This window comes from Oncorhynchus masou, unplaced genomic scaffold (genome assembly GCF_036934945.1).
Source record: "Oncorhynchus masou masou isolate Uvic2021 unplaced genomic scaffold, UVic_Omas_1.1 unplaced_scaffold_1095, whole genome shotgun sequence".
Lineage (NCBI taxonomy): Eukaryota > Metazoa > Chordata > Actinopteri > Salmoniformes > Salmonidae > Oncorhynchus > Oncorhynchus masou.
In genome coordinates this window covers 102986-126570 of record NW_027000668.1, presented here as the reverse complement: position 1 = coordinate 126570, position 23585 = coordinate 102986, and the positions used below count along the sequence as shown (strand labels likewise).

At 46.7% G+C, this 23585-nt stretch overlaps 1 protein-coding gene across 1 annotated transcript in view; it reads left to right on the top strand.

Annotated features, from left to right (window-relative positions):
• Positions 1–2142: 2142 nt before the first annotated feature.
• Positions 2143–23585, top strand: part of LOC135529100 (serine/threonine-protein kinase WNK1-like) — a 123763-nt gene continuing 102320 nt past the window's right edge. The window contains 2 exon segments of the mRNA XM_064957999.1: positions 2143–2867; positions 4738–6179. Coding sequence (XP_064814071.1) covers positions 5367–6179 — 813 coding nt within the window. The 5' untranslated portion in view covers positions 2143–2867; positions 4738–5366.

Below are 23585 nucleotides of genomic sequence, written 5' to 3'. Positions count from 1 at the left end.
ACATGTGTGTGACTGTATGTGAGTGTGTCTCACTGTGCGTGTGTACTGTATGTGTGTGGCACCGTTTCTGCCTTCAAAGGCTATTGACTTCCTGCTCAACTCTGCACCAACAGGAAATATGTGTTAGGACAAGGGTTTATATATGACAGGGTTTCTCTATTGAGAAAAACACCAACATTACCCAATCTAGTACATCATCTACCTTTTATTAAGGGTTAAAGTTGTTTTTGCCTGAATTAACTTGCCTACTAAACATTTAACAGTAATAAAAACAAAAACAATATTTAATATAAAAAGACAAAGTTCCCTCCTTATAGACAATACAGATATTGTTATTACTATATCAACCAAAACATGTTACATTGTTAATTATTGCAGTGATAGCTTCTGTGTTTATATTTCCGACTCCTTCCTGTCTGCGTTAGGAGAGATCCCATTCAGGCAGAGCTTCTATTTCTCAAGCCACTTGGACACCTGTTGGACACTTGGCATCGGAGCCCAGCGTTGGTCAAAGAGTAGGGGAGCCAACTGCACCTCTCAGTCAGCAGCACTACCCAGACAAGCTGCTGAGGCTTGGTAAGAGAGCAGCTCCGGTCCCAGAGGAATGGCTGCAGAGAGCACACCCACACAGACTGAAGCTCCATTCAAAATGATACCCTATTCCCTATATAAGCCTATGGGCTCTGGTCAAAAGTAGTGCACTATATAGGAAATAGGGTGCAATTTGGCATACACAATGAGGGCTGTCTACATCGATCTACATTGAACTGTCAGCTGAATAGAAGAGCTGCTGAAGAGACTGTGTGTGTGTGTGTGTGTGTGTGTGTGAGAAAGAGAGAAAGAAAGAGACTGGTTTGGATCTTACACAGGAAGTTACAAAAGAGGGCTATCCCATTGTTAGAGGCTGCATATGGGACAACTTGAAGAGAATAAATCAACCCAGTTGACATGGTAATTTTCTGTTGAGAAGCTACTTTATGGCTGTCTCAGTGAGACGCTAGAGGCATTCTCAGGCCAAAGCTGGTTCTCATCATTAAAAACTCATGATCAGTTCTGGTGTTATGACAAATTTCATGTCAGAGTGGTTGTAAATTGTTCTGGACTTCTGGTAGCCTATGGAAGTCGATGTATGTCTTTTAAAACTATGTGAAAAATGCAGGAAATTGTACCACCCTATAAATACACATTTTCAAACTAGCCTACTTCTGAAAGAGGTTGAAAGATTTGCACGTTATTAACAATACTGTGACGTAATACAATGACTTTCACAAACAACTTTCAGACAAAGACAATCCATTATAATGAAAGAATGGGGCCAAACGCATTAGGCTGGTTTACACATCATTATCCGATGAAAATTAAAATCCCCTTGTGGATCTCGCGCGGTGTGTCAATGTTGTGCTTGGGAATTGTAGTGCAGTACATTTGCACTGACCAAACGAATAGCTTTTAATGATGAACCTGGACTTTAAATTTGACAGACACACAATTCGAACAACACACAAAGTAATATACAGTATATATTTCAGACACTTTATATAATTTAAATGGATTTCAAAACATCATGAATGTCAAAATACTCGGATTATACTTCCTCCTTCATTGACTACAAATTCGATAATATCCACTTCTGCGCAGGCTCTCCATCCCAACATCTGGAAACAAGCACTTTTCGCAGGTGCTATATCAGATGTATTTAATTGTAAAGCTATTTCAATAGAAGTACTCTTTTTGACATTTACAAATAAGTATATTATTCTCATTAAGAAAAGCTCAAATGAGTGGTGTTCATTGTCCACATGAAAAAGTGATATTTTCAACCAAAAGCACACTCACACAAAATCATAACGCATCACTGTGAGACAGTAACGTTAAGAGCTCTTAGCCTACTATGTTATAGCTGAATCATTTTAGGGGGCAGGGAAGTTGACAGTCTGAGTCTCTCTCCCCCGGATAAAAAGTGACATGTCCCCAAACTCCACAGTCTTTCTGGACAGTGTATCCGTATAAAATGTTGAAGCAAGTCTGCTATCGCTGGCTTCGGTCTCGCCACAGCGTGGAAGCAGGCGCGATCCCCCAGGTCTTTGATTTACAAAAAAAAAAAAAAAAAAAGGGGAGAAAGCGATTGGCTGACGAGGGCCCCACGTCAATACGCTGTTTGGGAGCGCATAGCTTGGCTAGAGTAGTTAGCAACCAGATAGATACACATTCGGCGCGCCATCAAACCTTACATCTGTGGATGAAGCGAACCAAGGGGAAACAGCTGTATGCAGGCTATGTTAGCGACCTGAAACGGCAACATCTGACTGTGGACACGTAGGAAAGAGTCTTTGCCTACATACATTGTTGTCATTTTCTGTCTGCTGTTTTGTGGATAACAAAAGCGAATTCGATTCGAACGGAGTCATTGGAACAGACGAGTGAAAGAGAATTGAACCGCAGTGGATGTCTTGCTCTTTCTGAGTTCACATCGTAATACAACTAGCTGAGTAATCGCATGGAGATGGAGTGAAATTGAGGTCATCTGGAATTGAATTGCGGCTGAGAGATGGAGAATTTGTTTTGTCCGCTCTGATCTAATAGGAGGGAGAGAAGAACTGCTGGATACATAGGGGATACAACCCCGATATGAACGTGGCTTTCTCGCTCCGCTTGAGGTAGTTGCTAAAGCCAATGAAAGACAGCGGTCTTGAGAACGCATACGGTCGCTTTGGAATGTAGATAGTTTATTCTTGCACATTTAAATAAAACTAATGTGATCTAATACTAGTAACTAGGACTATCGTTGCATATTTTTTTGTTGTTGAATTACTCTTCCAAGTATCAACCAACCGATCTTCTACGGGAGAATGGCCATAATACGAGAGGTAATGCCTTTACCAATCATGTTGTTGATATAGCTGGAAAGTGCATGCATATTGACACACAGGCTAATGACATCTCACTTGATTCTTGGCTGTTTCGCTACGAAATAGCTTTTTAGCTCACTTCTACGGCTCCCTATAGCGCGTGCTGTGGAAAACCGTATCGGCGTTCTGTGTTGCGTCGGCTGGGCTTGCTTAACGTGCCTGGCATTTGGACACTTGCAATTACTGCTAGTTTGTTGTAACAAAGACTAACTATTTATCTGCATTGTGCGCTCTGTTTGGAAGTAATTTTCAGCGCGAGACTATCCATATCCAGCGCGAGCGTAAAGTAACCAAGACTACGGAGGTTTTTTACCTTACTACGTTAGCTAGCTAGTTGTCCAAGTTGACGATACATAACATAACTATTTCGCTGTACACTCGCTTTGGTACAGACCCCTTGAGGTACAGACCCCTTGACAGTCGATAGATGTGCCTGTTCGTTTGTAGAATTCATTATAGCTTCGACAAGACAGCACTGTAGAAGTGTAGCTAGCGAACTATTCCACCATGGTTAGCCAGTTATGCTAGCTAGCTATAAAGACGAGTGGGAAGGGAAAGGCCACAGAGCGTACTCTTCAATAAAGGTAAATGAATAACGTAACATTTTATGATCGGAAGAACATATAATAGAAAATCGAGTCACCGTTAACAGATACGATTGACAGCGTCAATGTTTTTCGGTGTATTTTTTATTTATTTTTTTAGCTTGCTCACGGTATCGATTAGACCCACGAAATGAATGAGATCGTTCATTCACAGATTGACGACCCGTCATGTGTGTCGTGTTTAACCAGGTTCAGATGTTTTTTGTATTTTCTTTGTAATTACATTTCAGTCACTTCGGATTCATCTTAATTTGGGGATTTCTACAAACGTTTCAGTTAATAAATTATCTGCGCACGGTCGGAAATCTGGTAAACGAGATTATACATTACCAGTGGGAAAATATAAATAGTACAATTATGGGGAATTACATTTTTTTTCTTCGGTGCTTTAATGAATATTCAGGTATGTCCATACATTTCTGAACAAGAGTAATGGAATGGGTAGGCGAGTTTTTAGATGCGACACTGTTTTTCGTCCCAAATCGCACACGTTCATATCAGTGGTTCTCAAACCACTCACCGGGGACCCTTCCTCCGTGCACAATGGAAAAGTTTAAACTGAATCCTTGGGACATCCCAACTCTGACGCGACTCCTAAACGGTTAATGCATGGCTCTCCAAACCTGTTCCTGGAGCGCACCATTCTGTAGGTTTTTACACCAACTCTAATCTAGCGCACCTGATTCTAGCTGGTTGATAAACTGAAGCGGGTTAGTTACAACTGGTGTTGAAACGAAAACCTACAGGAGGTTTAGGGTAGAGATGTCCCAAGGATCCCAGATAGCATTAACCTTTTCACAATTTTATTGTAGCTCTGAACTAGCTCACCTGATTCACCTATTCAAGGGATTGATGATTTGTTGACACATTGAATCAGGTGTGCTAGTTCTGGATTAGATCAAATACATGGAACGGCTAGGGTTCCCCTGAGAAGAGGTTTGATAACCACTGACATATAGTAAACTACTTTTGTGTAGGGAACAGCTCTGGTCAAAAGTAGTGTACTATGTAGGGAATAGAGTGACATTGGGTATATGTAAAACCTAGTCTCCTGTTCTGCAGTAGTGCATGTCAAACCAAGATACTCTCTGTTTACGCTGTAACCCTGAGGTCAAGCACAGTCAGGGTTGAGGTTTACAGTTACTTTACATTTGGATATGCAATTAAACCAAACTTCTCTGCCTCTTGACTCATTCCTTCACTCTCCCTCTGTTCTCTTTTAGTGAATCTGCCTCTTGCTTTGGAGGCAGTGGAGTTAATGGTGTGAGTGAGATTTCTCCCTCCCCCACCATCACTACAGCGACACGCCAGAGGCTGTCCACTGTCTAGTACAGACTATCTGGCCTCCTCTTCTTGTGGTCCCTTATGCTCAATGAAGGCTATCTCTGGGTCGCTACAGGATGGATGGTGTGGATTTGACGGTCCTTGTGTGTCATCATCAGCGCTTGCTCCTCTGTGACTGTTTCCTGTTCTTTTCCATTTATAAAAGAACGCCCCCTCTTCTGGGCCCAACCACCCCTGAGCGCTGTAAAAGTTATAGTAACTGTTGTTGCTAAGTGACACTTACAGAGGAGGTTAAGTTAACTCTCCCCCCCATCCAAACTCCACAGAGGGTTTTCTCCAGAGGTTTTATTTTATATACCCATATTATATATTTCCCCTCTCAGGAGTTTGTTTGGAAGACGCACAGGTGTTCGGTTCTTCACAACAAAAGTTTTGGTTTATTGTTGGTTGAGGTTTACAGTTACTTTTTCTCAAGTTTTTTGTTCTTCCTTGTAATTTATTTATACCTCATATTTTGGAGTTTTTTTCTCATTGCTCACTCACACCCCCTGGAATAAAAAAAAACAAGATGTCGGAAACAGACAAGTTCCTAGCCCCTTTCCCTCCGCCGCCCAAGAATGTGAATGGTTCCAGCTCGGACACGTACCTTGGTGAGAATTTGGGGACCGACGGTGTCCGCCGCCGCCGCCACACCATGGAACGCGACCCCAAACAGGCCGAACATCGCTTCTTCCGGCGCAGCGTCATCTGTGACTCCAACGCCACCGCCTTAGACCTCCCCAGCAAGGCCGTCATCCTCACCTCCCCGCCCGACTGCGAGCCCCCCAGCCTGGGCTGGCTCTCCCTGGCTGTTCCCTCTGTGGTGGTACCCGAGCCGTGCCTGGCGGTGGCCGAGGTGGAAGCAGATGAGGAAGGAGGGGATGGGCCTTGTAGTGCGGTATTAGGGCCCAGTGTTGGTGGCGGTACTAGAGTGGATGGTACGGTAGTGCAGATAAAGCCATGCACGGCAGTATTGGATGTTTGCGGCGGAGAGAAAGGAAAGAAGCTGTCGTCGTTCGCCGCCGCAGAGGCTCCTGGAATGGAGGAGGTGGCGCCCAGTAAAGCGGGGGAGCCCGCGGAGGAGGAGAGCGGTAGTGTTACAGAGGAGATGCGAGAGGAGAAGGAGAAGGGGGCGGCTAAGGCCCTATTAGAGGAGCAGAAGAGGGAAGCAGAGAAAAAGGTTCAGGACGACATAGAGGAAGTAGAGACCAAGGCCATAGGGACCTCGCTGGACGGACGCTTCCTGAAGTTTGACATCGAGATCGGACGCGGATCCTTCAAGACGGTCTACAAGGGCCTGGATACGGAGACTACAGTGGAGGTGGCGTGGTGCGAACTGCAGGTAAGACACAACCTAATCATTTACTATCCTTCTTTACTTCCTTACTCTCTGTTCTGAGTACCATTTTAAGCAGTGTTTTATCATACTCTCTCAATTCTTCCTCCGCTGCCTATTGTAGTGGCAAACTAAAGTACCTAAATAGATTGGCGTACACAAAATATCCCAGGTATGAAGATACAGATAAGGTGCGGAAAGAAGGATGTAGCTTGCTAGTACCTCGTCTGATAAAGATCACACAGGGTTGACAGATGGATGATGTCAGAGCAGCACTGAGGTAAGATGATGCCCAGCAAGGTTGCAACTTGCAGGTGCTGATGCAACAGCCCAGACAGACAGAATGGCACACAGGATGTTGTTGCTAGTTTCTACATTCTTATTCTGTACAAGAAGTTGTTTTTGTGGTCATGGTTCCCATAGTGCTTAACGTGGGTCATTAATTGAAGAAGCCTGGAGAGAGAGAGGAACATGTCCGTTAGAAAGTTTCAAGTTTGGCAGCCAGCCAGTCACATGACTGGATCTTAGTTGAATTCACAGCTCCGTTTAGAATCTAGCACAGCTCTAGCTCACGTGGTGGAAGGAGCAGTTGGTTGCTTGGCTCTGTGATACGGTCACTGATAACGAACTCACAAATCCCTCCACGAAGGAGCCTCAGTTTGGGGTCAGGTAAGCAGGGGCGGAGGTTAGTTTAAAAATAACACCTTGGGGTTAAACAGCTGTAACTCAGGGGGTGTGTCTCTGACACCCTATTCCCGTTATAATCGACCACTTTGACCAGAGCCTCAGGGGCACAGTAAAGGGAAAAGGGCACCATTTGGAACACATTACAGGGGGTCCGTGTTAACCATGTTGTTAATGAAACTCAGTAGGTTCTCATTTAGAGTGCGGTCGGGTCACTCACTGCAATAAAGCTGTTTTTCCTCCTGTGTAGGAGTCACACGGTGCTGTTTCTCCTTCTCTGCTGAAATTCACTTGTTCTGCCGCCTTTTCTTTCAAAGAGATGTTTGTGAGTTGTGACTGAGCACGGGTCCCAGCTCTGTGGCATAGATGGCACTTTCAACGGTTGTTGTCACTATGACTTACGCTACAACTTGTTAGTCATACAGTCAGTTGGGCTCAGATACTAGAAAACTGTCCAATCACAGTCCTCCCCTATAATCCACAACCACGGAATTGAATCACATCACTCAGTCGCCTGGTTGCGGCTGATTGCATGTGCCCCTTCAAGCATCATCCAGGCAGCTCATCCAATAGGGAATTTTTAATAACTATAAAGAGCTCCTGGTCTGTAGATTAATGTTATGTTACGTAAATGGGTGTATCCACTCTAACCACAGGTCATGTAAATGTGTGTATCCACTCTAACCACAGGTCATGTAAATGTGTGTATCCACTCTAACCACAGGTCATGTAATGTACATTGCATGTAGGGTTAAGACCTCTACTTGGCCTGCTGGCTGGGTAATCCTATGGATGTTAGTGTTCGTGTTTGTCAGACAGTTTTCTAAGACAGACTATGCACTTCTACTGACATGGGATGAAGTAGTGGGAGTGGGGTTACACACGCTGCCTGGGTGGGCGTGGCGTCATGAGAGCATCTGGAATTGGTCGATGACTGTTTGTGTGACGTGTGTGAAGAGTTGTGGGGGGTGGTGGGCATCCCTCAGGAGCTGAACCAAAGCAGTCCCATCCCGGAGGGAATGAAAGAAAGGGAGGAGCGGAGGGGTAGTGGGGTCGTAGGTCATGAGTTGGCGCAGCGAGGGGTTGATGACAATGTTTGCTTTTGACAAAGAGAGGGAGCAGAATGAAAAGGGGAAGTGGACACACACACACACACACACACACACACACACACACACACACACACACACACACACACACACACACACACACACACACACACACAGAGAGAGAGGAGTGCCTGGCCTTGTATGCTGCAGTGGCCCTCTGTCCTTTTGTAGGCCAGGGCTGAGAGTTGGTTGTTGGGTGGAGAAGGAAACCACTTTTTAATTGGTCAATGTTTTCTGGGCTTGGGGGACAGTGGGGGGAAAATGAGGAAGAATAATCTAGTGTGCATCCCAAATGGCTCCCTATTTATTGCACTACTTTTGACAAAGGCGGCAAGGCCCATAGGGCTCTGGTCAGAAGTAGTGCACTCTATGGGGAATAGAGTACCATTTGGGATGTTACCTTGTAGGCGGTCGGTTTTAGAGGGAATTTCAAGGTTTTTGAGCACCAAGCCAGGCTAAGTAGAGGGGGAGGGACCGAGCACCTTTGAGCGTTATTCTAATGCCATTCATGCTGGACTTGAGAGAGATAATTTCTATGGTCTCTTTCTCAATGCAGATTGTCTATGTTTGAGGCCAGAATTGTTTTATTAATACACTTTTTTTTGGGGGGGGGGGCAAGTTAGTCTTGTCCCATCGCTGCAACTCCCGTACGGATTCGGGAGAGGCGAAGGTCAAGAGAGCCATGCCTCCTCCGAAACACAAACCCGCCAAGCCTCACTGCTTCTTGACACACAGCTCACTTAACCCAGAAGCCAGTCTCACCAATGTGTCGGAGGAAACACTGTATTACTGGCGACCGATGTCAGCGTGCATGAGCCAGCCGCCACAAGGAGTCGCTAGAGCATGATGGGACAAGGACATCCCAGCTGGCCAAACCTCCACCTCACACGGATGACTCTGGGCCAGTTGTGCGCCGCCGGCTGTGACACAACCCGGGATCGAACCCGAATCTGTAGTGACGCCTCAAACACGGCAATGCAGTGCCTTAGACCGCTGTTCCACTCGGGAGGCCCGTGTTTGGGGCCATATTTAACCTAACGTTACTTTGAAATGTCTTTCTCTTAAGTTGAGGTTTTTGTATGACTTTCTAGGCTGATCATTTTTTTAACAATGATAGTATCTTAAAGAGCCACTGAACATGCCGTTTGGCACGTGTGTTTTTCTGTTGCTCATTAGAAAGACTAGATTTCAGTCTTAGAGGTGTGTCTCCTGACCGATTTCCACTTTTGGTTAATGGTGTTTGTCCCTCATGAGACACTGTAGGAAGCCCATTTAATCTCCCCAACGTCCTCAGGAATCTGTAATTAATTTTTACAATTTTGGCCGAGAATGTTTTAGATGCACAATTTTTCATCCATCAAAGGTGTTTGATGCAGTATTTCTCAAGTAAACTAAATGTGCTACGTGTTCTTATGTAAACAGTCAGAGCTGCTGGGCAGGTCTGTCTCACTGTCTATGCTATTGGGTAGAGGGCAATCTCCACAGCTGTTCACCCTATGTTAGTGGGCTCCCCAACCTTCATTTACCCGGTGTGACGCGCAGATGTTCCAAACTCTGTTTTCGACCAGACCGACTTCATCCTATTTACACTCTGTAGTAAATTTGGACACTAGAATAAGTGTTTCTGACTCATATCGATTCCACACAGGCCGTTTTCAAAGGGATTTGTTGCTTTTTAAAGGCAGTCACTCTTTTTAAGTACTGAGCCTTCCCCTCTTTATACTTGACTGATATTTGCAATTTAAATCCTTTGTCGCCGCGGGAACTCTATTCTTTATTTCATCTTCCTTGTATAGAATTATGGCACAGGGATATGAGCTATGAGACTGCAGTCAGCTAAGCTTTGTGGAACGTTAAGTTATTTCTGAGAAGTTCTGGAGATATGCTACACTGTGTTTTAAAATGATGCTTTATTCCCAACGCGGTATTGGAAACACATTGTTCGTGGCCGGTGTTTGCTTGTTTGCAGACTTTTTGTACAGCTTTGGCAGTGCTACTGTATATTTTTTGACACGCAAAGACCCAAACGGCGTTCCATGGTATGTATGTCGTGAAGCTAGTAGCAGTGACGCAATTACTGTGTAGCTCCGGTAGGGCAACATCTGAAAATGGCACACTTTGTAGTGTGTACCGGTGCTCAACCAGTCGGTGAAAGCCAACATCACCCATGACAGAGAGTGGTTGATTTTCAAGGGCAATGAGTTCCTTTATTTTGGCTATAATGGATTTTTGATATTGAGTTGTCTCACTGAAATTTTGTTACTCTTTCAAATGACTGCTGGACTTGTTGACTGCTCGATCCACACTGCAGACATTGTGGGCTAGGTTAGTAATGCTGTGTTGCACGTGTAGCTCTACATTTTACGTGGCGTCATTGCATCATGTACCTACGTTTATATAGGTATGCACGTCAGCTTTGACATCGGTGTTGCACATCGCCGTTAAACTAGACATCGGCCAATACCGATGAGGGCATTTTTAGCTAATATCGTCCGATTCCAATATGTTCACCGATATATCGTGCATCCCTAGTATCTTTGACCATCTGTATTTCCAGTCGTGAAATCCATAGATTAGGGCTCAGGACCTCGGTCTGGGGTGAAGGTTCACTTTCCAAGGGGACAACGACCCTAAGCACACAGCCATGACAACGCAGGAGTGGCTTCGGGACAAGTCTCTGAATGTCCTTGAGTTGCCCAGCCAGAGCCGGGACTTGAACCTGATCGAACATCTCTGGAGAAACCTGAAAATAGCTGTGCAGCGACGCTCCCCATCCAACCTGACAGAGCTTGAGAGGATCTGCAGAGAAGAATGGAAGAAACTCCCCAAATACAGGTGTGCCAAGCTTGTAGTGTCATACCCAAGAAGACTTGAGGCTGTAATCGCTGCCAAAGGTGTTTCAACAAAGTACTTAGTAAAGGGTCTGAATACAGGTAAATGTGATATTTCAGTACATTGTTTTTATTTCTTTTGGCAAGCATTTCTAAAAACCTGTTTGTTTTGTCGTTATGGGGTATTGTGCATAGATTGATGAGGGGGGAATATCTATTGAATCCATTTTAGATTGAGGCTGTAACGTACCAAAATGGGGAAAAGTCAAGGGGTCTGAATATTTTCTGAATGCACTGTATATGCTCTTAGCTCTTTTCTTTCAGTGCTTTCTCTCGCTTTCACATGTATCGCATGAGTGTCATTAATATAGATCTCATGTCTCACTCTCGCTTTGGTTTTCCGTTCACATCATGTATCGCATGAGTCTCATTCATATACAGTGCCTTGCGAAAGTATTCGGCCCCCTTGAACTTTGCGACCTTTTGCCACATTTCAGGCTTCAAACATAAAGATATAAAACTGTATTTTTTTTTGTGAAGAATCAACAACAAGTGGGACACAATCATGAAGTGGAACGACATTTATTGGATATTTCAAACTTTTTTAACAAATCAAAAACTGAAAAATTGGGCGTGCAAAATTATTCAGCCCCCTTAAGTTAATACTTTGTAGCGCCACATTTTGCTGCGATTACAGCTGTAAGTCGCTTGGGGTATGTCTCTATCAGTTTTGCACATCGAGAGACTGAACATTTTTCCCATTCCTCCTTGCAAAACAGCTCGAGCTCGGTGAGGTTGGATGGAGAGCATTTGTGAACAGCAGTTTTCAGTTCTTTCCACAGATTCTCGATTGGATTCAGGTCTGGACTTTGACTTGTCCATTCTAACACCTGGATATGTTTATTTTTGAACCATTCCATTGTAGAATTTGCTTTATGTTTTGGATCATTGTCTTGTTGGAAGACAAATCTCCGTCCCAGTCTCAGGTCTTTTGCAGACTCCATCAGGTTTTCTTCCAGAATGGTCCTGTATTTGGCTCCATCCATCTTCCCATCAATTTGAACCATCTTCCCTGTCCCTGCTGAAGAAAAGCAGGCCCAAACCACGATGCTGCCACCACCATGTTTGACAGTGGGGATGGTGTGGTCAGGGTGATGAGCTGTGTTGCTTTTACGCCAAACATAACGTTTTGCATTGTTGCCAAAAAGTTCAATTTTGGTTTCATCTGACCAGAGCACCTTCTTCCACATGTTTGGCGTGTCTCCCAGGTGGCTTGTGGCAAACTTTAAACAACACTTTTTATGGATATCTTTAAGAAATGGCTTTCTTCTTGCCACTCTTCCATAAAGGCCAGATTTGTGCAATATACGACTGATTGTTGTCCTATGGACAGAGTCTCCCACCTCAGCTGTAGATCTCTGCAGTTCATCCAGAGTGATCATGGGCCTCTTGGCTGCATCTCTGATCAGTCTTCTCCTTGTATGAGCTGAAAGTTTAGAGGGATGGCCAGGTCTTGGTAGATTTGCAGTGGTCTGATACTCCTTCCATTTCATTATTATCGCTTGCACAGTGCTCCTTGGGATGTTTAAAGCTTGGGAAATCTTTTTGTATCCAAATCCGGCTTTAAACTTCTTCACAACAGTATCTCGGACCTGCCTGGTGTGTTCCTTGTTCTTCATGATGCTCTCTGTGCTTTTAACGGACCTCTGAGACTATCACAGTGCAGGTGCATTTATACGGAGACTTGATTACACACAGGTGAATTGTATTTATCATCATTAGTCATTTAGGTCAACATTGGATCATTCAGAGATCCTCACTGAACTTCTGGAGAGAGTTTGCTGCACTGAAAGTAAAGGGGCTGAATAATTTTGCACGCCCAATTTTTCAGTTTTTGATTTGTTAAAAAAGTTTGAAATATCCAATAAATGTCGTTCCACTTCATGATTGTGTCCCACTTGTTGATTCTTCACAAAAAAATACAGTTTTATATCTTTATGTTTGAAGCCTGAAATGTGACAAAAGGTCGCAAAGTTCAAGGGGGCCGAATACTTTCGCAAGGCACTGTATATCTCATGTCTCACTCTCGCTTTGGTTTTCCGTTCACATCATGTATCGCATGAGTGTCATTCATATATATCTCATATCTCACTCTCACTTTGGTTCTGAGCTTATTCTCTTGGCTTTTAAAAATCCTTTGTGCTTTCTCTTGCTTTCACCTCATGAGTCTCATCGCTCTTTCTTTTACCTCCTCTCTCTCTCTCTCGTCCTAAGATGTCAGAGAGAGGACAGGACAGTGGAAACAAAGCAGTGTTATTGTAACTCAGTGGAGGAGACCTGTAAACTCTCATTTTAGGAGACACGTTCTTCATTCTGCTTTCGCAGAGTGATAGAAACAGAACCTGACTCACAGTCTGCGCAACACCCCATTCCACTAGCCATCCGTCTGTCTCTTTTTCTCTCTTTTCCCCTCTCTCCCCCTCGCTGACGTGTTTCCTGTGGTTCCTATCGGGTCTGTGTGACCTTGTGTCGTAGTGGAGAGTAGACAGCAGAGTTTTGCTGCCCAAACAGCAACCTATTCCCTATATAGTGCAGTACTTTTCACCAGAGCCCTATTTGTAGTGCACTAAATCGTGAATAGGGCTCCATTTGGGACATAGACCCAAAGTGCTGCTCTAATGGCCCTTAAACTGGTTGTCATGTAGACTCTTCACTTACACTTGGCTCTCCTCCCTTCTTCCATTATGCTACAGGTCCAGGACCTGCGCCAAGGAAAGTCTCGGCCTACACACACAGCGGCACACGCGTGTGCGACACACAGACACACACAGACACAGACAGACACACTGAAGCAAGATGTTTTTTTGAGAAAAAACTGCCATAAAGAATGTAGAAGATGTAAATTGACCCGATTTTATTCTATATTACAACACAGTAATGGACTAAGAGGTCATACTGGAGGTCTTTCTCTCCCTCTCTCTCTGCTCTGACGTAATCCTTCAGTCGGCCCTGAGCTCTGGGGCTTATCACAGAGATGTTAGTAATCAGAGTAAAGGAATTTGTGAGGGAGGTGACTCTGCCTTGTCTGCCCTGCAGCTAAGACACACACACTGACATCTCAGAGGCAATGGCTAAGTGAGCAGTGGAGAGAGCGAGAGGTGCGTCCCAAATTACACACTATTCCCTATTTAGGCTGGTGCACTGGCTCAAAAGTAGTGCACTATGTAGGAAATGGTGCACTATGTAGGGAGTTCTGGGACACAGCCATCGTGTCGTCATCAGTGAATAATGCAGAGGATGTGAACAGAGAGGAGTGCCAAATTGCAACCTATTTTCTTTATAGTGCACTACTTTTAACCAGAGCTCTGATCAAAGGTAGTGCACTATAAAGGGAATAGGGTGCCATTTTTGACAGTCAGAGAGAGAGGAGGAAGAAACCCAATCCCATGGATCTGAGCCACAGCCATTTCCCTTCTCTTCCCTTGATTCATTGTTGAAATACTGTGTATGTGTCAGTGTTGGGTCAGAGGAAGACAGAGCAGAGGCGAAGGGACTGCGCTTCCTTCATTTACAAACTCTGTCCTGCTTCCTTGTGGTGTGTGTGTCTTGTGTGTGTGCATTTACACGTTCTGAGTGTGAGATATAGGAACATAAGTCTGTAATGGAAATCTACTGGGTGTGTTTGTCTTGTCTCTGAAAGATATGATTGACAGTTTATTTTTATTTTTTCTCTCACGTTCTCTCTCTTCTGCTTTGCATTTTATCACTCAGCTAGTAAATTTGTCTGTCTGGTTTTGTCTTTGGGCTCCATGTCTGCTGAAAGCATTTGTCTCACTCTTACCTCCCCCTCTCTCTGTCAGAGCCTTGTGGGTGGGATAAGGATTTTGAGTGGCGCAGTGTGGTGTAGAGGATTTGCGTGGTTTGAGTTGCGGCAGCAGTCAGACTAAGCTACACTAGAGCGACATTGGGATTGTTCTGTAACAGGGCCGTGAACAAGGCTGGGTGAATTGGTGACAGGTGAAGCCCCGGTGTGACAGTGGGGTTGTTCTGTAACAGGGCCGTGAACAAGGCTGGGTGAATTGGGGACAGGTGAAGCCCCGGTGTGACAGTGGGGTTGTTCTGTAACAGGGCCGTGAACAAGGCTGGGTGAATTGGGGACAGGTGAAGCCCCGGTGTGACAGGGGGGTTGTTCTGTAACAGGGCCGTGAACAAGGCTGGGTGAATTGGGGACAGGTGAAGCCCCGGTGTGACAGTGGGGTTGTTCTGTAACAGGGCCGTGAACAAGGCTGGGTGAATTGGGACAGGTGAAGCCCCGGTGTGACAGGTGAAGCCCAAGGCTGGTGTGACAGTGGGGTTGTTCTGTAACAGGGCCGTGAACAAGGCTGGGTGAATTGGGGACAGGTGAAGCCCCGGTGTGACAGTGGGGTTGTTCTGTAACAGGGCCGTGAACAAGGCTGGGTGAATTGGGGACAGGTGAAGCCCCGTGAACAAGTGTGACAGTGGGGTTGTTCTGTAACAGGGCCGTGAACAAGGCTGGGTGAATTGGGGACAGGTGAAGCCCCGGTGTGACAGTGGGGTTGTTCTGTAACAGGGCCGTGAACAAGGCTGGGTGAATTGGGGACAGGTGAAGCCCCTGTGTGACAGTGGGGTTGTTCTGTAACAGGGCCGTGAACAAGGCTGGGTGAATTGGGGACAGGTGAAGCCCCGGTGTGACAGTGGGGTTGTTCTGTAACAGGGCCGTGAACAAGGCTGGGTGAATTGGTGACAGGTGAAGCCCCGGTGTGACAGTGGGGTTGTTCTGTAACAGGGCCGTGAACAAGGCTGGGTGAAACAGGGCCGTTGGGTGACAGGTGAAGCCCCTGGTGTGAACAGGGCCGTGGGGGGTTTGTTCTGTAACTGTAACAGGGCCGTGAACAAGGCTGGGTGAATTGGGGACAGGTGAAGCCCCGGTGTGACAGTGGGGTTGTTCTGTAACAGGGCCGTGAACAAGGCTGGGTGAATTGGGGACATACTTCCCTGCGTCAGACATGCTGTATGATTTACCTGTGAAGAAGCATGACCCAGCTGAGCTTTCTCTCTCTCTCTCTTTCACTGTCTCTCTGTGTGTGTGTGTGTGTGTCGCTCTCTCTCTGGCTCTCTGTGTGTGTGTCGCTCTCTCTGTGTCTCTTTCGCTCTCTGTCTCTAGCTCTCTGTGTGTGTGTCGCTCTCTGTGTCTCTCTTTCGCTCTCTCTCTAGCTGTCTCCCTGTGTGTTTGTGTGTTGCTCTAGCTGTCTCTGTGTGTGTGTGTGTGTGTGTGTGCTCTCTCTGTGTCTCTTTCGCTCTGTCTCTAGCTGTCTCTCTCTGTGTTTGTGTGTTGCTCTCTGTCTCTTTCGCTCTGTCTCTAGCTGTCTCTCTCTGTGTTTGTGTGTGTGTCGCTCTCTCTGTCTCTTTCGCTCTGTCTCTAGCTGTCTATCTGTGTGTGTGTGTGTGTGTGTCGCTCTCTCTGTGTCTCTTTCGCTCTGTCTCTAGCTGTCTCTGTGTGTTTGTGTGTTGCTCTCTCTGTATCTCTCTTTCCATCTCTCTGTCTTCGTCTCCTTTTTTGTTTTTCTGTCTTTCTCGTTTCCTTCAGTCGCTTGTCTGTTCCCACATCTTAAGCTAACTGTCTGCTCTTTACTTTTACAGCCCGTCTCTCCTCAGTAGCACAGAGCGCTAGGCTAAATGCTAAAAGTCCCAACTGCAGTATACTAAAAGCTAGAAACTCAACAGAAATAGGCTAATGGCTAAGAGATCGCAGTGACTTTGTCTCAAAGGAGCATTTTTTAAAAATTTCTTTATTTTACCTTTACCTTTTTACCAGGCAAGTCAGTTAAGATCAAATTCTTATTTTCAATGACGGCCTAGGAACAGTGGGTTAACTGCCTGTTCAGGGGCAGAACGACAGACCTTGTCAGCTCGGGGATTTGAACTTGCAACCTTCCGGTTACTAGTCCAAGGCTCTAACCACTAGGCTACCCTGCCGCCCAACATAAAGCAGGTCAGCTCTGAAAGAAAGGGAAGGTGGTTACCTAGTCAGTTGCACAACTGAATCCATTCAACTGAAATGTCTCTTCTGCATTTAACCCAACCCCTCAGAGACGTGCGAGGGGCTCCCTTAAGCATCATCATCGGCACCCGGGGAGCAGTTGTTGTTGGGGGTTAACTGCCTTGCCCAAAGGCAGAATGGCAGGTTTTCCCATCTTGCTGGTTCGGTGATTTGAACCAGGGACCTTTCGGTTACCAACGCTCTTAACTGCTAGGCTACCTACAGCACTGAATCTCCTGTAGGTTTCAATGCCTGTCTTTTAAAGGGATGAAAGAAGGGGAGAGAGACGGTGGCATGCCAAGGCTTGTTCTTTCTCTCCGCTCCTCCTGAGATGGGGATCGAAACTATGCTGTAGTTCCCCAGATATCCTCAGGGCCAACCAAGACTCTGAGTTTATGAAGAAAACATTGTTGTCTCTTCTCTTGGGAAGGCAGTGAACTGCTCACGTTTTCACTGCTCACCTCTACACCTCCTGTCTGCTCCCCCACTTCCACCTCTGTTTCACCTCCCATTATAAGCAATGCAAGTGACTCGTTCCTACGTCATCCGTGTTAATGCCCCTGGTGTTTTGAATGGACTCGATGATTAAATCATAAAATTCATGAAAATGTGGTTACATCAGATTTATATTTTCAGTTTTAGCGCTGAAGACCATTTTTTGCTAGGTTTTTGCCTATTGAATACCAGCCTACAAATGATCAAAAATGACAAGGCTACTCGCATATCGTATTGGCTCCATTACTAACCTCTTCTCTCTGGCCCGTGATCAGTTTCTGTCATGCTGATTGTCTCTAAATAATTTTCTGGAAAGGGTTTTTTAAAACCCATGCTGTTTGTGGAACAACAGACAGTCTGGAAGGAGGGCCCGGCCGAAGTGTGTTTCGGATTTAGAAAATTGAGGGGTTATGTTTTTTATGAGCCCGTTAAACAATAGTGACATTGTCAAAATAATGAAACTAATCAGTTCACATTCTTCACTACAAAACCCCATATTGACAGACCGCTGCAAGTATAAAATCAGTGAAGTTGGATTCCTATTTTCTATTCCCTTGAGTGAGTCTCTCCAATGAACTTTCCCTCCAACTCTCCTGCACCTCCCCTTTCCCTCCAGCTCTCCTGCACCTCCCCTTTCCCTCCAGCTCTCCTGCACCTCCCCTTTCCCTCCAACTCTCCTGCACCTCCCCTTTCCCTCCAACTCTCCTGCACCTCCCCTTTCCCTCCAGCTCTCCTGCACCTCCCCTTTCCCTCTGACTCTCCTGCACCTCCCCTTTCCCTCTGGCTCTCCTGCACCTCCCCTTTCCCTCTGACTCTCCTGCACCTCCCCTTTCCCTCCAGCTCTCCTGCACCTCCCCTTTCCCTCTAGCTCTCCTGCACCTCCCCTTTCCCTCTCTCCTGCTCTCCTGCACCTCCCCTTTCCCTCCAGCTCTCCTGCACCTCCCCTTTCCCTCCACCTCCCCTTTCCCTCCAGCTCTCCTGCACCTCCCCCCTCCAGCTCTCCTCCCTCCCCTCCCTCCACTCTCCTGCACCTCCCCTTTCCCTCCAGCTCTCCTGCACCTCCCCTTTCCCTCCAGCTCTCCTGCACCTCCCCTTTCCCTCTAGCTCTCCTGCACCTCCCCTTTCCCTCCGGCTCTCCTGCACCTCCCCTTTCCCTCTGACTCTCCTGCACCTCCCCTTTCTAGCCTGACCTCCTGCACCTCCCCTTTCCCTCTGACTCTCCTGCACCTCCCCTTTCCCTCCGACTCTCCTGCACCTCCCCTTTCCCTCCGACTCTCCTGCACCTCCCCTTTCCCTCCGACTCTCCTGCACCTCCCCTTTCCCTCCGACTCTCCTGCACCTCCCCTTTCCCTCCGACTCTCCTGCACCTCCCCTTTCCCTCCCACTCTCCTATTCAACCACCCACAATCCCACCCTCCCTGTTTCCCAACCCCCTTGTGCACCCGTCCAAAAATCCTCCACCCACCAACCTCCACCCACCACTCTCCTGGCTAGACTAACTTACCAATCAGTGTTAGCTGACGGGTTAATTGAGTGACTGACATAACAACTGAAACCTTGTGTGTTCTACTGTACTGTTCTGACTCTCAGGACAGCAAGTTGAGAGCCGACTGAGCCCCCCCAATTGTTAAAAAAAAAATATATATGTGGGCCTACAAGTGGGGGGGGGGGCGCAAATTGCCCATCCCTGACCTATGTGAACTAGTGCAGAAAACAGGCTTGCTGCAATGCAATCTACAGTAGGAACATGGGTCTATTCACCAACAATGCGTTATGATGACATAAGTTGGCCTACTTGTGACTTACATATCATGACCTTAAAGAACTGGTGCTGTGGTTTTGACTTTCAATAGCACTACCATGCCACAATGGATCCAGAGAGAGAACAAACCTATTGATCGACAGGCCTTATGTGAGCCTCGGTGGCTAAAACTGGGATAAACTAGACTGCTTGTTCACTTCACTGCATCAGCGTAAGCTGAGCTGCACTGCAGTGACTGTGCTGCCTGCTGCTCTGTAATTGTGTTTGTGTGAGAGAGACAGTCTGTTGTGGTTGATGATGGGTTCGATGTTGTCCACTGCTCCCTGGTTGGTTGGTTTTCTGTTTGCTCTCGCATTCCCTGGATTCTTGTGGCAGGACGTCAGTCATTTGTAAGAGCGGGCAGCTAACTGGACAAAAAAACGTGGTTAGGGAGGGGTGTGTGTGTGACCCTCCTCTCCTTTCTACACCGTCCCCACTCCATTGTTCCCTTTCAGAATAACCCAAACCCCTGGCCCCCTCCCATCTTCTCTTTCTCTGGCCCCCTCCCATCTTCTCTTTCTCTGGCCCCCTCCCATCTTCTCTTTCTCTGGCCCCCTCCCATCTTCTCTCTCTGGCCCCCTCCCATCTTCTCTTTCTCTGGCCCCCTCCCATCTTCTCTTTCTCTGGCCCCCTCCCATCTTCTCTTTCTCTGGCCCCCTCCCATCTTCTCTTGCTCTGGCCCCCTCCCATCTTCTCTTGCTCTGGCCCCCTCCCATATTCTCCTTTCCTCGCTCTCTCTCTGCCCCCTCCCTTTTCCCTCTCTGCCCTTATTCACCCCTCTCAATGCAAAGGGCTTTATTGGCATGGGAAGCACGTGTTTACATTGCCAAAGCAAGTGAAATAGATGATAAACAAAAGTGAAATAAAAAATGTACAGTAAACATTACGCTCACAAAAATGTAAAAATAATAGACATTTCAAATGTCATAGTATGACATTGTTGTAACAATGTGCAAATAGTTAAAGTACAATAAGGTAAATAAATCGACTCTGTGTGTCTCCTGCTCCCTCTCCTTCTCTATCAGAGATGGAGGCAAACGGCTCCACAGTTCTCCACGTGCATGCTGCAGGGCTAAACCATATCACATGGTGTCTGTTGAAAGTGGAGCAAGCTGGGATAGGATGTAGAGGTCTTGGCCTATAGAAGAGGGCTAGCCCTGAGCTTTGATCACAGCAATATGAATGGAGTGGTTCCCAAGCCAGAAAACGCAGGAATGTGATGAATGTGACTGCTGCTGTTATAACTGTACTACTATATTGTATGATTTGTCCTAACCCAAGTCAGGCTGTCCATTATTCAACTGCTCCACTTGGAAAAACCACTGAACTTGAAGGAATGTCAATTTTACAGTAGCTTTTGGGTCAAATGTCACGTTTGGTGCGCCTTTCAGCAAACACTATTGGACTGGACTTCTTACTTTGCCTTTTACTTCTCTTGGAGCGTAGGCCATGAGGAACACGGCTGTCAGGGGGAGGGAAGGTGTTCAACTCTCCTTCAACTCTGAGGCCACCATGCTGTCACAGACTATTACATCACATGAAGGTCTGTGTTCACCCCCTACTGCAAGGGGAAAGTACGGTACCCTGCTCTCTGAAAACAAAGTTTTGCAGCCCCAGAAATTGAGTGTGATAATAAAGCAATATAAATGTCAATTTTAAAATCTCAGGGCTTTGCCAGAGAAGTAGTGCCTGTCTTCTTCTCAAGGGTATACGGCTGCTGGCCAGTAACAGATTGGTTTGTTGGTGTGGCTATCGGATCTCACCTCACCTCAGTGTCCTCTGTCTCTCTGTGTGGATGACGAGGCAGGCTGTATTCTACAGAGAAGGAGAGGGGGGAGATTACGATGACGGGGTGATGATTTATCACTTTTTATCGAGACCAAAACACACATTCCCTGTGGGAATATTCTAACCCAGCGAAGGAGGGAGCAGGGGGGGGAGAGAGAGACTTTTTCCCCCCCCCTGCTCTCCTTTTTTTTAAAGGATCTATAAATAGCAGCACCTCATCTGCGGGGGCTGTTCTGCTGCATGGTCAGAACTGGAGCAGACGCTAGGCAGGGGGAGGGCCTAAGGACTTGAGATGGAGACATAGCCAGTCTGAGGCAAAGACTGGGACGGGGACATGAGGACGGAGACAGAGGCTGCATGGTCAGAATTGGAGCAGATGCCAGGGAGAGCCTAATGACATGACAGACTAGAAACTGGGACAGAGACTGAGTTTAGAGTGTAGGGATGGGGACAGAGACTGAGGGACAGGGATAGAGGTGGGGACAGAGAGGGACTGACAGGGACAGAGACTGAGGGACAGGGATAGGTTTAGAGGCAGTGACTGAGTGGGGATGGGGACAGAGACTGAGGGACCAGGGTTAGAGGTGGGGACAGAGAGGGACTGACAGGGACAGAGACTGAGGGACAGGGATAGGTTTAGAGGCAGTGACTGAGTGGGGATGGGGACAGAGACTGAGGGACCAGGGTTAGAGGTGGGGACAGAGTGACTGAGGGACAGGGACAGTGACTGAGGGACAGGGACAGAGACTGAGGGACAGGGACAGAGACTGAGGGACAGGGACAGAGACTGAGGGACAGAGACTGAGGGACAGAGACTGAGGGACAGAGACTGAGGGACAGGGACAGAGACTGAGGGACAGGGTTAGAGGTGGGGACAGAGACTGAGGGACAGGGTTAGAGGCAGTGACTGAGTAGGGATTGACCGAGACTGAGGGACAGGGTTAGAGGCAGTGACTGATAGAGACTGAGGGACAGGGACAGGGTTAGAGGCAGTGACTGAGTAGGGATGGGTACATCGAATGTGTAATCGAATACTTGAACGGAAGTCAAAACTCTTTCTTTGACCAGAGATCACCATTATTTCAAATACTGTTAAACTTATTGGTGGAATGTGCTTTGTGGCTTGTTGTCTTGACGACCACGTCAATTTCCTTTGACTCTAGTGTTCCATTTGTACATTTGCGGTGCACAAAAATCATTAAACCAATGCAAGCATCACACAATTCTAGTCCCTAAACTTTGTTTCCCCTCCATGTCTCACTCACTCAATTGCATTCGGACACAAGCACCTGTTAGAAATGAATGCCTTTACAAACGGTGGGATGGTGGGCATATAAAATGCCTCTGATGGGACACGCGCTGCATTCCGTGCCAAACGACGACAGTTATCACATGCAAAATGCACTGGTTGATTTGAAGTAGGGAAATATGTGTCCTGTCTACTTTCTGCTTAGGCTACTTTGCGAACTGCTAGTGCCATTTAGAATTGATTAGCCTGGAAGGCTCTCCCATCTCCACAGAGGAACTCTGGAGCTCTGTCAGAGTGACCAAGGCCCTTCTCCCCCGATTGCTCAGTTTGGCCTGGTGGACTCAAATCAAGTTGTAGAAACAACACAAGGATGATCAATGGAAACAGGATGCACCTGAGCTCAATTTCGAGTCTCATAGCAAAGGGTTTTTATACATTTACAAATATTTCTAAAAACCTGTTGTTGCTTTGTCATTATGAGGTATTTTAATATAGATTGATGAGGAAGAAGTTGTATTTACCCCATTTTAGAACAAGGATGTAAGGATGTAATGTAAGATAACAAAATCCTCCTGACTGAGGCAGTAACAGAGACACAGCCCAGTGACAGTGGAAGCACGCTGTGTCCTCTAGCCTATGTCACTGTGCCTGCTGTCACCGCGGTTCAGGTGACCTGTCAATGTCAACACATTCCCATGTCATCTACAGGACAGTGTGTGTGTGTGTGTGTGTGTGTGTGTGTTAGACGTTACAATCCCTCATATGTGGAACTCATAATTGAGCTCATGTTTCTCTGTGGTTATTTGATCATCGTGTCACCAGTTGGTGTGTAACTGTCTGCATTTTCCATTATCATCTCTCCCACACTCTCTCTGCACTGGTATGTCCTTTCACTGCTTTCCCTGTGACGTGTTGGTTGGCTCAGTGTGTACATGTCACCCCTCGCATTGGTAGTTTGAGAGAGACAGGAGGGAGGGAGAGAATAAAGGTGGGGGGAGAGAGAATAAAGGTGGGGGGGAGAGAGAGAATAAAGGTGTTGGGGGAGAGAGAGAATAAAGGTGTTGGGGGGAGAGAGAGAATAAAGGTGTGGGGGGAAAGGTAAAGGGGGGGAGAGAGAATAAAGAGAGAATAAAGGTGGGGGGAGGCAGAGAGAATAAAGGTGGGGGGGGGCAGAGAGAATAAAGGTGGGGGGAGAGAGAGAATAAAGGTGTTGGGGGAGACAGAGAATAAAGGTGTTGGGGGAGAGAGAGAATAAAGGTGGGGGGGGAGAGAGAGGGGGAGAGAGAGAATAAAGGTGGGGGGAGAGAGAGAATAAAGGTGGGGGGGGAGAGGGGTGGGGGGAGGGAAGAAAGGGTGGGGGGAGGGAGAGAGAATAAAGGTGGGGGGAGAGAGGT